Below are 14,481 nucleotides of genomic sequence, written 5' to 3'. Positions count from 1 at the left end.
GTCATTCAAGTTTCTCAATAGTTACAACATCTAGTATCACAGTTCTGATCCCAAATGCTTTCTGCCAGGATCATGTCACTACTTGTCGTAACTGTGACGACATTTCATTTTCATCATATTCCATACGTGAATGTCAATGTTTGCTTTTTTCATGAATCATGCTGACACGTTCGTAGTAAAACAAAAGTAATGCGATCCGCTGACGTTTGCATTTTTTCAATCATATGTGCTTCTATGTCGTCACACAAAGAAGTCTATCAGCATTTTATTTTAATCCACGAACGAAAGCGTTTCACTGTCAGATTTATTTTCTTAAAGTATATGCGTATCCTTTTCAAGGACCATGGTTCGAAACCCACCAAGCATAATTAAATCCGAATTCATTCATAGCTAAGCGGTTAGGATACACATCTTTGGTTTGAAAGACCTGAGTTCGATTCCTGGAGAAACATTTCTTAGGATTTTTCTAAACTTGGTTTCAATTTCTAGTTCGAAAATTTTAAAAGTTTAGTTCGATAAAAAGTTTGATTTGAGAAGCGTTACACTGTCAGATTTATTTTCTTAAAGTATATGTGTATCCTTTTCAAGGACCATGGTTCGAAACCCACCAAGATCGATTAAAACCGAATTCATTTAAGCGGTTAGCATACACATCTTTGGTTTGAAAGACCTGAGTTCGATTCCTGAAAAAACATTTCTTAGGATTTTTTCTTAAACTTGGTTTAAATTTCTAGTTCGAAAATTTTAAAAGTTTAGTTCGATAAAAAGTTTGATTTGAAAATTTTTAGATGTGATTTACATCTTTAGTTCGAAACTTTTGTTTTTAAAAATGTTTTAGTTCGACACACATCTTTGGTTTGAAAGACCTGAGTTCGATTCCTGGAGAAACATTTCTTAGGATTTTTCTAAACTTGGTTTCAATTTCTAGTTCGAAAATTTTAAAAGTTTAGTTCGATAAAAAGTTTGATTTGAGAAGTGTTACACTGTCAGATTAATTTTCTTAAAGTATATGTATATCCTTTTCAAGGACCATGGTTCGAAACCCACCAAGATCGATTAAAACCGAATTCATTTAAGCGGTTAGCATACACATCTTTGGTTTGAAAGACCTGAGTTCGATTCCTGGAGAAACATTTCTTAGGATTTTTCTAAAACTTGGTTTCAATTTCTAGTTCGAAAATTTTAAAAGTTTAGTTCGATAAAAAGTTTGATTTGAGAAGCGTTACACTGTCAGATTTATTTTCTTAAAGTATATGTGTATCCTTTTCAAGGACCATGGTTCGAAACCCACCAAGATCGATTAAAACCGAATTCATTTAAGCGGTTAGCATACACATCTTTGGTTTGAAAGACCTGAGTTCGATTCCTGAAAAAACATTTCTTAGGATTTTTTCTTAAACTTGGTTTCAATTTCTAGTTCGAAAATTTTAAAAGTTTAGTTCGATAAAAAGTTTGATTTGAAAATTTTTAGATGTGATTTACATCTTTAGTTCGAAACTTTTGTTTTTAAAAATGTTTTAGTTCGACAAAATTTTGTTTCAATTTTTTTAGTTCGAAATTTTTTTGGGTTCGAAAATTTTTTGTTTGAAACTTTTTTTTGTTTCAAAATTTTTAGTTCGAAAATTTTTGTTTAAAAATTTTTAGTTTTGAAATTTTTTTAGTTCGAAAAATTTTTAGTTTAAAATTTCTTGTACTCTGCGGAACCGTTTCGAAAAGAATCGGAGCAGTTTAGGTAAGAAAAATCTGGCAACACTGTTTCCATTAATGAAGCGCTTACTGAGCAATAAATCGCTTAAACTCACAACAATGTGTTATAAGAAATCTACAAGCGACACCCCTCTTTCACCATTGTTACTTCCAAAGACATAGGCTACTAATTCAAGGACAAGATCTCCATCAAGGTAAGAATCATCTTATCTGTCAAAGAGAACGATAATATTTAATGTAAACTTCAGTACAATATCATGATACCAAAAAAGGGTTATTTAAGGAGGAGGTTGAACCCTCCATGGGAACTTTAAGGATAACCATAAAAGGGAACAAAATTCTAAAATACAGGATCACCGACATATCGCTCTATATTTCACTCATGGGCTGTGAGGGTGCTAAGATCATGTGACTTCTATCAACCAATCAAAATTGATGTACCAAAACATTCATCTTACCTGTAAAAGGAAACAAATGAGTGAGGGGTATTCCCATGTAATCTGTTCACCGTGTGGTGAGTCTAAAATCATGTGACCTCTATCAACCAATCAGAATCGAAATACCAAAGTATACATCAGAAAGGACACCCTAATTTCAAAAATCCTAGGACCTAAAATCACGTGATCTCTATCATCCAATCAGAATCAAGGTACCAAAGCACTCATCTTACCCGTAAAAGGAAATGAATTAGTGATGGATTTCCCCGCAAGGATAAAACATGACGTCATACCATGTGACCTGTTCACCGTGTAGCGGGTCTAAGATCATGTAACCTCTATCAGCCAATCATAAACACTCATCTTACCCGTAAAAGGGAACGAATTTTCAAATATCCCTGGGTCTAAGATCATGTGACCGCTATCAACCAATCAAATTCAAGGTACCAAACCACTCATCTTACCCATAAAAGGCAACGAATTTTAAAAAATCCCAGGGCCTAAGATCACGTGACCTCTATCAGCCAATCATAAACACTCATCTTACCCGTAAAAGGGAACGAATTTCAAATATCGCAGGGTCTAAAATCACGTGACAGCTATCAACCAATCAGAATCACACATCTTACCCGTAAAAGGGAACAATTTTCAAAAATCCCGGTCATAAAAGAGAATGAGGGATTTCCCCACAGGGTGACTCATGACGTCATACCACGTGACCTGAAAATTTAAATTTCCCGCGTGGGCGGGGCCTAATGTCACGTGACCTCTCTCAGCCAATCAGAATCGAGGTACCAAAGCATTCATCTTAGCCGTAAAAGGGAACGGAGTTCAAAAATCCCGGTCATAAAAGAGAATGAGGATGAGTCATTCGGGCGAACGTCGGGGACTACTACTCTAAGGAACCAGTTGTATCCAGTTGGCTAAGAAGACAGAAGTCAATAGGGAGCTTTTGTGAACGCGGCATTGAACATTCGGGTTCCAAAGGCCATAACGTGAGCAATTGAATGAGTGAGTTAGTTAACGTGTGAGTAAAAATTATTTCGTCTATCACCTAAAGTGTGCAATACGGAAACCAACAGTTATAAATTGTGTAATTACGGACGTATATTAGAAGTAAAAGAAATATTGTACTTTGTGTCACTCTCTCTTGAGTTTGTTCGACATTAAGGAACTCTTCCGAGGAATCAGTTCCTTAGAACTTGATTCACTGAATGAATTGCCTAAAGTAAAGACTTGCCGGAGTATCTGAAATCCGATTTGGAGTTAACTAACGAATATATCTTTTATATGAACTATTAAACAAAATACAAGACCAAAATTACAGTGTTAAAACTAGTTTTAGAATTTTAAACCTCTACTAGAAAAAACAACTTTAACTAGCCTTCGTCTCTGGTATTTAGTATCTACACACATCGCTAAAATGATTTCGTATACAATGAAGCGTAAAATTGTTCGCCCATAACAGAATTTCTAGGGTAATTGTTGTGGTGCTAGTTCTGATAGCTTAAGTGATTTTTTCACTTAGATCTAATGATGTAACTGGCATACAATAAGGTAATACAGACTGGAAAACAGTCGTACCGCATTATATTCTATGTATTGAGTAAATATAATTTATTTGATGTTTCCAAATTTTGCTAAACAAACGAATCCTCAAGAAGGTAACAGCAAACGAGAATATCTATTGTTCACCGAAAATACCTAAAACTTTGATTGGCCTTTTCATTATCCAAAAATAATCATATTTCACAAATGCAATATTAAAACGATATCCCCCCTCTCTCTTTCCTACAAAAGAATTTGCAGAAATCACTAACTGGTATTACGCTGATGTTTCTACTCCATCAGCAGTGTACGAAGCCGTCTGTGGGTGTAATGAATCATATCGATAAGACAAAATGATATATTAAACCAAGATCAAAAACACACAAGAGAAAAATAAATAAATAAATAAATGTTTACGGACGACACACCACACTAACTTGACACTAGCCCGATTTTTACGTTCTTTTAAAAAATACCACAAAACAGGAAGGCTTTGAATAAAGAGCCTATCCGGTTTGCTATAAGGACCAGACTGTGTCAGGTGATCAGGTCAAACGTCACATTGCGTTGTAAATCGAGTCTGGAGATTTCAAATCCAGATGTAAGATATTTCAAGCAAGTAACCTCCTCGTGACGCGCAATGAGTAATTCGCAGAAGATGCATATAGTTTATCATTAGTAATGATTTCACTCAAACAACTTGACTTTTGATAACTTGAGTTTTTGAGATATGTGGACGACTTAATTTTTTTTCATTGATTTTCCATTCACTTTAATATTCATGTTTTGTCAGTTTTTACTATGTTCCATCCATTTTAGGACACTTCGCTTTTGGAATATAAAATCTACATCTGAGCTGAATTTAGCCACTTCCCTCTTTTGGTTTTTGAGATAAGTGGAGAAATTATTTGTTTTTGACTGATTATCCGTTGACATTAATGATAATGTGTCGTGCTTTTTGATTATGTTCCATCTATTTTAGGGCACTTCGCTTTTGGAATATAAAATCTACATTTGAGCTGAATTTAGCCATTTCCCTCTTTTGGGTTTTGAGATAAGTGGAGGAATTGTCTTTAACTGATTTTCCATTGACAGTAATGGTAATTTTTTTTTCTTTTCTTTTTTCTTAACTATGTTCCAGCCATCCATTTTAGGACAATTTCCTTTTGGAAAATAGAAACTATATAATCTCTTCTACATTTGAGCTGAATTTTAGCCATTTACTCCAAAGTCTGTTCACATTATTGGAATTGGATAGGCCCTTTCGTATAAAAAATAATACACTCTAACCAGAAATTTATTAAAAATATATGAATATCTTGTTAGATTATTGTAATTCACATAATAAAGATAAGCAAAATAGACATATACAGTATAAAATGATATTTTTGTTTATTATTGTGTGATTGGGATTATGGCAAAATCTAAATATAGAGGACTGAAACACTTATTAACCATTATGTGTTATCCTTCGTTTCTACAATTGTCGGTTTATATAGTACCAAAATTATGTTCAATTTTTACTGTTTGCTGTTTTAAATATGTTAATTTTGATGTTTCTCTAAATGTATTAGTACTTTTGTAATAAATAATAAATGTTTAGAAAGATAAGCAAAATGAAAAATATCTAACTGTCCATTTCTCGAAACAAAGCGAATTTCAATTTCAACAACCTGTACAATTTCAAGATTTTTATTATCCACTCTTATCCCCAAACCCTTTAAAACAATTTCACACTATTTTCATGATCGAAGTTTGAATAAATCATATTTATTTACATTCATAGAATACAGTGAAATAACATTATTTTTTTTATTTCTGTATTATGCTTCAACCACCAAGTAAGATAATACATTTTAAATTGCATTCGATCTAAAAAATAATATACAGTATTTCAAATCTAAACTATTTGCGGCAGTTAAACTACCTGACTAGTGATTATATATATCCAACATATTGTTACTGATGGCGTTTCACAACTACACCACTAATGTATCATCCATTATCAAGTAATATCTAAAACTTAAAATAAATGTATTATTATTTTACTCACTGTATGCTGTCTAGTATGCTGTCTGGTTAAGATTCTTTCATGATTCCTCTCATACGCTCGCAAAGCATTGGACCTTTTGGCAATCTTCTTGGAAAGTGCATTGATGCGAGCGTTGATTTTGCGTTTCCTTTTAACCTGTTTACTTACAGCCCTCATGTTTCTATATAACGTAGTTTGCCATGAGAAGCTACAAGAAAACAAACACTATTACTGCTTGTTATCGGATATTTATAAAATATTCGAAGTGAAGACTATTTCTAATTGTATAAAAGATGACACGTAAAATGGTGCAAAAGATTATAACTGAATGGAATCTTTCAGTTTCACTTTCCACAATTATGCCCCGTAGGCTAAAGATGGAAGAGAATGGTTGTGAAGGAAACCCACGGACACAATGTTGTCCACCATAAGTGAGCCGAATATACTACAGGAAAGAACTAATAACAGTATTGTAAGTTAACTTCTTTCTTTTGTATATACTAATAAAAGGAGAGAAAACCAATTTTTTTATTATTATTTTACACATCAAATCCTCTATAGGTGCGAATTCTAACGCAAATAGTGAAAAAGGACTGACTGGATCGGAACTCGAACCCGGGGCTTCCGGCATACCGTGCCGATGCGTTATCCACCACGCAGAGTCGGTGGCTGTTCTGGAATGCGAACTGGGTGGCGTAGTGGTTAACGCATCGGCATGTCCTGGGTTCGAGTCCCGCTCCAATCAGTTACTTTTTCACTCTTTCCATTAAAATTCTCATCTATAGAGAATTTTGTGTGTAAATTAAAAAAAAAATCGGCTGTTTTCTCCTTTCATTATGAAATTACAAGCGTCATAAGGTGCTCGGTATATGGGCACAGGATTGTCCAACCTCAGTAGGCGTCTGTGGTACAACCGAGATGAGAGCACTGACTTCGAAAGTGAGAGTGGGTAGCTGTTCCGGGAAGCGTCCTACTAAGTAGAAAATGAAATGAAATGAAATTTTTGAGTTTTACGTCCCACGCTTATGCCGGCTAGGCTAAAGGAGACGGTGATGATGAGAAATGAGTGAAATGGTGGAATGAAGAATGTGGGAGGAAACAGGAGAACCTGAGAAAACCCACGCACACGGTGTTTGTCCACCACAAAGTTCACTTGGCGGGGGCTGGGATCGAACCCGGGACCTTAGCACCAGAGGTGAACGCTCTACCAGTGAGCCACCGCGACCCCACGTACTAAGTAGTGTCAAAGACATAGCCAGATTGTGACACGGGGTTCACTTCAAAGTTTTGGGAGTACTATTCAGGACAAAGTACTTTCAAAATACGATACTACTTCAAGAACGTTAATTAAACCATCGTCTTTTTTAACTTTTTGTGTGTAAGAAACTTGAAATATTTTTTTGTCGTATATATTTTATTAGTTGAAATACATTTTTTTTTTTTTTTGCAAGAAAAGCAAATTTTATATTTAGAGAAAAAAAACGTAAAGTATATTTGAACTCTTTCGCTCCCTTGCCATAAACATTTTAAGCCAAGTTATACGATAAAATCTCAAGTTGACTCAAGTGCTAACTACTGTACGTTCAGAAATTAATTTTCAAAGATTTAACTGTTTCTTCACTCTGGTCCTTTTTATAAATACAAAACAGAAAATTAAAATATAAAATTCGAAGAGTTTCCCACTCAGATACAGTTTTCGAAAACGCTGGGACTAGAGATGCAAAAATCGATTTTTTTCGAATCGATTTTTTTTCACATAAAAAGCCGGTTTTATCGGGTAAAAAAATGGAAGTTCTGGCATTTTTCATTTTCATATTTTTTCTATCTAAATAGCTTTCTCATAGTATACTCTACAGTTAAATAAGATTTCATGACCTATATGTCATATCTCGCTCTGGAATTCACCATCATGTTGGATGGAGCACATGTTTTATGAATTAAAGTAAACATAAAGTACGTAGCGTTTGAGGGCAATTTTAGAGACTATTTAAACTTATTTTAACTTCTGAGTTATTTAGATTTTTTTCTTCTTTAGATCATGTCATTTTTAATTATCTGTGTTTCATATTTTAGAGTTTAGTACTCTAGCTTCTAGCACGTAAGTTTGTTTTTCAATACATTCGTCAGAGCGTATGTTTTACAATATATCCGTCAGAGCGTACTTCCACATTTCTATTATATTGTAGCTGTGGAATGATATAGCAATAATCTTCGGGATACAACCTTGAATACCAATTTATACAAATAACCAGTAGAAGATTTAGAAAAGTATTTTGGGGGGGGTTTTACTGATTAATGCTTGCTTTTTTTTTTTTTAAAAAAAAAAAAAGACTTCTAATTTTTATTCGGGAGGAGCTTGAAGTTTATGAGTACAGGCATATCGAATATTTCGTTTCGTTTGTATATTCAGCAATAATCCTCCGGATACAACCTTGAAGACCATTTTATACTAATAATGAGTGGCAAATTTAAAAAAGTATTTTGGGAGGGGATTTTCTTATTAATGTTTCGTTTTTCTAAAAATCTCTCTATTTTGAGGCAAGCTTGAAGTTGATGAGTAACGGCATAACTATTATTTTCTTTATTTTAGAAATTCCGCGATTTCGGGGAACAAGTTTTAGTCCGAAAAATACCCACCCTAACCAGCCTTGCAAATCCGTCACTGCTGGTAATTAGTAATAACAACGATTTAAAAACAATAAGAACGGAAGTCGTACAGGACTCTCAGTACACGCAATATCTCTACATTCACAGATGGAAGAGAAACTTTTGCCAGAATAGTCAAATGCGGGATTGAATCCCAAACTTACCGATAGAAACGCAAAAGCTAACCACTTACTAACTTATGCTTGTTGTGCAGTTATGCATGACTTAAAAGTATTCCGCAGTGTCTTATTATTATTATTTTAAGGGAGGGTTAGGTAATCAAATGTTGAATTTCTCTTGTTAAAAATTTAGAAATCTTCAGGACTGGGTAAACCGTGATGGCGATTATATACTCTAGAGCCTTGGAAACCACACGCTCACATTCGGTACATGTTTGGTCAATCGTTGGGTTTATTCGTACTAAGGGAAATCATCTACGCACTGAAAGAGTGGAAAAACTAGTGGCAATAAGATGCAACTTGGAATTTCTGGGAAAGTCTTCAAGCCATACTTATTCTTTTGCAGCAGGTTTATTTTCGAGGTTTTAAACTGTTATCTGCACAGCCACTAATTACATGAGTTTTTGTGTTGTAGAGAAGCGAAGAAAGATCTGCTTTTTCAATCTAAAGCAGAATTTTGAAAAAATCTCAAAATTCCCCTTTAAAAAAATTAAAAAACGAAGCAGAAAAAACGAGTCCCCCTCCCCAGAAAAGAAAAAAAGAGACGTTTTCTTTTGAGCCCCTGCATCTCTAGCTGGGACACATGCCACCTTATTTTTAATAACCAGGGTGTCTACTAAAATTCCAAAATGAAATTTCGTGACTTTTTTTTTTACCAAATCATAAAATTTCATCATATTTTCAAGAGCGAATTTGGATGCGAATTGCGCCGAATTTTCATCCATGCGATTAAAACATACTTTGCTTGCGATTTGGTAGCGTCTAAAGCCGACCACAAACATTTCTGGTGACGTTTGACGTTTTATAGAACATTTTACAATCTGTACTTACATTTGAACAGTAAAAAGGCTAAATTTCGTGACCTTCTCGTGACTTTCATGACCATTTTCTAACTTCGTGACTTTCGTAACCGATAGACACCCTGAATAACGTTTTTATATACTGAGTTTCATCTGCCAAATATGAGAGGATAGTGAGATACTTTATTTTCCCCGTACATTTTCATCTCTCTTCTCCCTCAGAACACTAAATTTAATGAAAGTGAGTGATGAATAACCGAAGTTCAGGTGGTTCAACAGTTTCCCCAGTAATAGATACGTCACTTTTTATGTGAAAAAGCAAGTTATACAAATTATCCTCTTCCCTCATACAGTGGAATATTCAGAAACGATGGGGTAAGTATTTACTTAAATAAATGAAATCTAAGTTTTACGTCCCACGCATATGCTGGCTAGGCTAAAGGATACGGTGATGATTTGTGATGAATGAAATGGTGGAATGAAGAATGTGGAAAGAAACTGAAGAAACCGAGAAAACCTACGCATTTTGTGTTTGTCCACCACAGAGATCACTTGGCGCAAGCTGGAATAGAATCAAGGACCCCATGAACCGCGGTCTGCTATCTAACCGAGTCAGGGCAGGAGCGCCGCAGGACAAGGCTAGCGGTAGCGAGGGGATGCAACCTTAAGGAGCAGACGCGTAAGTTACGGTGGGGTTCACATAAGCGAGGATAGTGGAAGAGCACACTTACATATACAATACTTTCACTACCACTAAAATTCATTTCAATATGCCGTGCACTGACAATTACTTATATTCACGCTCTCATTCCTTCACGAAAAATGTTACACATTGGATTTTACCTATATATTTAATATTTGGTAGAACTGTCTGCTCGAATAACCCGAAATTTACATCCTAGGCAGTACTCCTTAATACACACTGACCAATATTAATCGTAAAATTACCATTTGTTAGCAGACTGTTATAAAATTGCACTTGACTGAAATTTTTGAAACAATTTTACCTGTAAAAAGTGCTGAGCTATTCTCAATCTGCACAATCCGCAACCAAGTCCCTTACTCCATCCGACACAATGGCTTATCACTCACGAAATATTTCCTTATGGTCTACAAAGGGGCTCACTGTAACCCATAATATGTGTATTCGTATGTTTAGCAGCAGGGGACCAGGAATTGCTTTTAAAAAATGTTACGATTTTGGTAATTTCTGTTCACATTAGGTTAGGTTAGTTTAGTTTATGTTACATCGTGTTAGTGAAGAAGTCGAGCATAATTTTCCAAATATATATATATATATATATATAGAATTCCTCTCATTTCTACTAATATTAGGTCAGTTTAGGTTAGTTCAGGTCAGCTTGGGTTAGGGGAAGGTTCTAGAGCACAGGTCCCTCTATAGAGATTAGTAGCTAGTTTGGTTCCATTCTGTACCAAAATTCAATATTAAATTCAGATAATATTGCCGAGGGAGAATCAGCGAGTGAAGGCGAGTTAGAGCCAGGCAGGGCACGTTGCTTTCCGGCTTTGCCTTAGTTACTTTAAGATTGGATTTGGTTACGTTATGTTAGGTCTAAGTACTTGCATTATCCATTTCTCCTGTAAATTTTATGTTTTTTACGTGCTTCTGGACCCCTTCTGCTAAACATAACCCTTCGTGAGTTTTCTCGAGTCTCCGTTTCACCCTAACGTTTACTTACACCCTTCAACTCTTTTATAATTCATTTTCATTAATCATTCGTCTCAATTAGCCTACATCGTATAATCGTGGAGAATTGCACCACTCATGTGCGCTAGAACGAATATAAAAACCGTGCAGGTTTACTTTTGGCGTACCATTGAAGTAATTGTCGAAAAATTATAATTCTTTCAGTAATTTCCTTCTTATTGCCCTCTAAAAGAATTGCGTTGAGCGACATGAAAATATCCCACTTGGCATAGGTAAAATTTAAGGGGGCCACCAGAAATAAGTGATACAAAATTACAATTATCTTCCGATTTGCGTATAAATACGGAATGCTGATGCACGCATATAAAGTAGTGTAAAAACAAACCAATCTCTGATAGGTGGTCACCAAAAGGCACGAATGCTTTGTAACCGAGTCAGCGTAGGGCGAAGCTGTTGGGCTCCAACAGAAGTGCGTTCAAAGGAGCGGGCGCGTCGGCGATGGAGGGTATACGCGAAGGTGTATAAAAATTACAGCTTTTGGGCAGTGTGCAGAAATACACCGCAGGTGGAAAATAACATCTACTAAGAGGCTTCTTTCATATACATATACTTATTTTATCCATCTTAAAGCACTTTTAATTAATTTATACTAGTGTTCCTACACTTGCAAACCTAAAATACAGCTGTATTAGTTAGTATAAAAGTCTGTCGCCTGCAGAAATATGTTCCTCATAAATATGCCTTTCATGCAAAGTATTCAATTTTACCAGCAAATCTTCGAAATTCTGGTGCGCCAAAAGTAAACCAGCACCCCCAAAACATCTTACGTATGCGGAATATATCTCTAGTCGATGACATAAAAAAGAAATTTCATTTTATTTGAGTGACAGTTAAGAATTATTTTGAATTAATTATAAGTCCTTAACATAATATATATAACCATAATATGTTAGCCTGGTTATTCACAATTTGCACCGCCAACTTTCAATGTGTTGTGATCTGAAATGAAACTAACAAAATAACTCTATAGCCTATTGAACTCGGAGGTTTACTGCAGGCCAGGCAAGTGGCCAAGGAAGGGGTCCGGACCCCCCCCCCTTCTTCGAGACGGGAAATGAAAAAAAAAATAAGGAAGGATGAAACAAAATGAAATGAGAAAAAGAAGGATCAGCATTAAAAATAAAAAACCTACAGCAAGCCTTTGGTTACTCTTTCTTTTGAGGAGATTTGTATTACTTGCAGTACATGGTGGCGAGATAACCTGGAAGAGTCAGGGAATTTGAAATTTCTAGAAAAGTTACGGAATTCTCAGAATTTCTGCTACCAGTCAGGGAGATTTCAAGCTTCTGAAGGGATAGTGCCGTTGTGTAAAAGCGTGGACAATTTTTATCATAATTTTTCGTCATCGCATTCTTGCAGTATCAAACATGTTATTTCAAAAACAATTTTCAACTGCTCCTTTAACCTGTCATTTGGAATGACAGTAGTTGACGGAATAAAAACAAAAATTTATGTGGAAAAAAGTTGTTAACAGTTGATTCAACAGAGAGAGGAACGCAGATATTGTAAGATATTTTACAAGACATTATTGAATATGTACTTTTTATAATAGTTGAGGTCATAATGAAAGGAAAATTGTTATATTTGAATATAGAGAGAAAGGACGTAAATATTGTAAAAGATTTTTCAGTACGTTTTTTATTATTTTACTCGAGATTTCTTCATAGTTTGTTATTAAAATACTTACCAACATATCCTCATTTTATTGTCCTAACTAACCAATATTTGTTAATACTAAAGTAGTTTAGATTGATCGAGCTTTTGGGCCTTCAGAGTTTCATGTCTCGCCATCCCTCCCCCGTTACGAAATCTTAGCTAAACGAACCAATATATGTTCAGTAAAATAGTTTAGAATGATCTAGGGTTAAGTGCCATATCGCCGCCCACCGGGTCAATTGAAGAAGCGGAGTAGTAAAAGTTAAGAAAGTGGTTGTATTTGTTGATTGTTTTTGATGTTGTTAACGGTACTGTATGTGGAGGCGGAGAGGTACACTTGTTTTACTGTACGAATTCAGAAATTGTAAAACGTACAGCAAAAATTGACAAGTCTTTAATTTGCACATTTCATGTTGAGAACAGAACCCAAACAACCTCTGCCGAGCTTCTAACCCGTTCCTACTACTACTATTACTACTCTTACTCCTGCTTCTACTACTACTACTAATACTTATACTATGGATCAGTATGAAAGTAATACTGCACGCCTAACGTAAAGTAATCTAACGTAACTTAATGTAATCCAACAAAATATAACCGAATGCAATACACTTTTTTTTTTTTTTTTTTTAAGTGGTCCGGCAATACGGCACAAATGCCATGATCTAGTCCCTTGTGTGATGACCACAATATTTCCCCGTTCACGTAATCCTGGCTACGTGTCTGCTGCCGCGTTCACAAATACTCTCCACTGACTTCTATCATTAGCCAACTGGAATCAGTTCCTACTTCATATTCCTGTTTCTGCGAGATCCATCTTAATATTATCCTCCCATCGGTAACTCTTTACTTTGGGCAAGGCAGTGATATGCTGTCACTGCTAATATTATTCACGGGTTGTTACTGATTCTTTGTTGTTCCTTATTCACATAGATATTCGTCGCTAATGTTGTTGCCGTTCCTGATACACATAGTATTGCCAAGCGAGCATCAGCGAGTGAAGGCGGGTTAGAGCCCCGCAGGGCAAGCTATTTCCATTCTTTCGTTCTTGGGAACTGTAACTGCGGGAACCGGTTCAGATGAATTGGCTATTGTCATTGCCTTGCCTAAAGTAGACTTCCCCTCCTATCTGCGCTTAGGTCTTCCTAACGGTTGTTTTCCGATTGGTCTTCCAGTCAAGACTTTGAAAGTACTTCTACTTTCTTCCATCCTAGCTACATGATCTGCCTACCTAAGCTTCCTAGACTTGATTACCCTAACAATGTTTGGTAATCCGAGATGCAACACACAAATAAAAAGTTGGGAGAATTCGGAGTGACTACGGTCCAATAATAATAATAATAATAATAATAATATTTGCTACTTATAATGAATGCATTGTGTATATTTGTTTAGTATTTAAAACTGATTCCTAATATACTCTTAAGGAGTCAATTATGTACTAATACTCACGTAATAATTACATAAACTTCAGTCTTTACAGCTGTTTTGTTCGTATATCACACTTGCTGTGATTAGAATTTAACAGTTCTTTTCGTTAGGAACGGTTGCACTATATCTCACCCTATTTTATTCTTAACACGTCATTATTATTTTAAAGAAGATCATTGGGTATTGTTCCTTTCGTTTCTGATGTTCATATTTCTTTTCTCAATACGAACCAACTACAGACATTACGTTCTACCCAATGTGACTAAATGTCAATCTCAGCTACAGATCAACATACCCTCAGCTGTTTGTATGGTAT

At 35.3% G+C, this 14,481-nt stretch overlaps 1 protein-coding gene across 2 annotated transcripts in view; it reads right to left on the bottom strand.

Moving 5' to 3' along the window:
• The window catches only part of LOC145690424 (F-box/LRR-repeat protein 12-like), a 37,064-nt gene extending 22,583 nt beyond the window's left edge, over positions 1 to 14,481 (bottom strand). The window contains exons 1-2 of one of the 2 annotated variants that reach the window (XM_081765283.1): positions 14,187 to 14,481; positions 5,746 to 5,932 (exon numbers count right to left, since the gene is read on the bottom strand). In XM_081765283.1, the coding sequence (XP_081621409.1) occupies positions 5,746 to 5,901 (156 nt within the window). In that variant the 5' untranslated portion in view covers positions 5,902 to 5,932; positions 14,187 to 14,481. Of the gene's footprint in view, positions 1 to 5,745; positions 5,933 to 14,186 lie in introns of those variants that run through there. The other variant, XM_081765285.1, reaches the window with a different exon arrangement.

Source organism: Thermobia domestica, chromosome 7 (assembly GCF_964235325.1).
Source record: "Thermobia domestica chromosome 7, izTheDome1.hap1.1, whole genome shotgun sequence".
In the NCBI taxonomy this organism is placed as follows: Eukaryota; Metazoa; Arthropoda; class Insecta; order Zygentoma; family Lepismatidae; genus Thermobia; species Thermobia domestica.
Note: the sequence above shows the minus strand (reverse complement) of the source record. Positions and strands in the feature narration are given on the sequence as shown.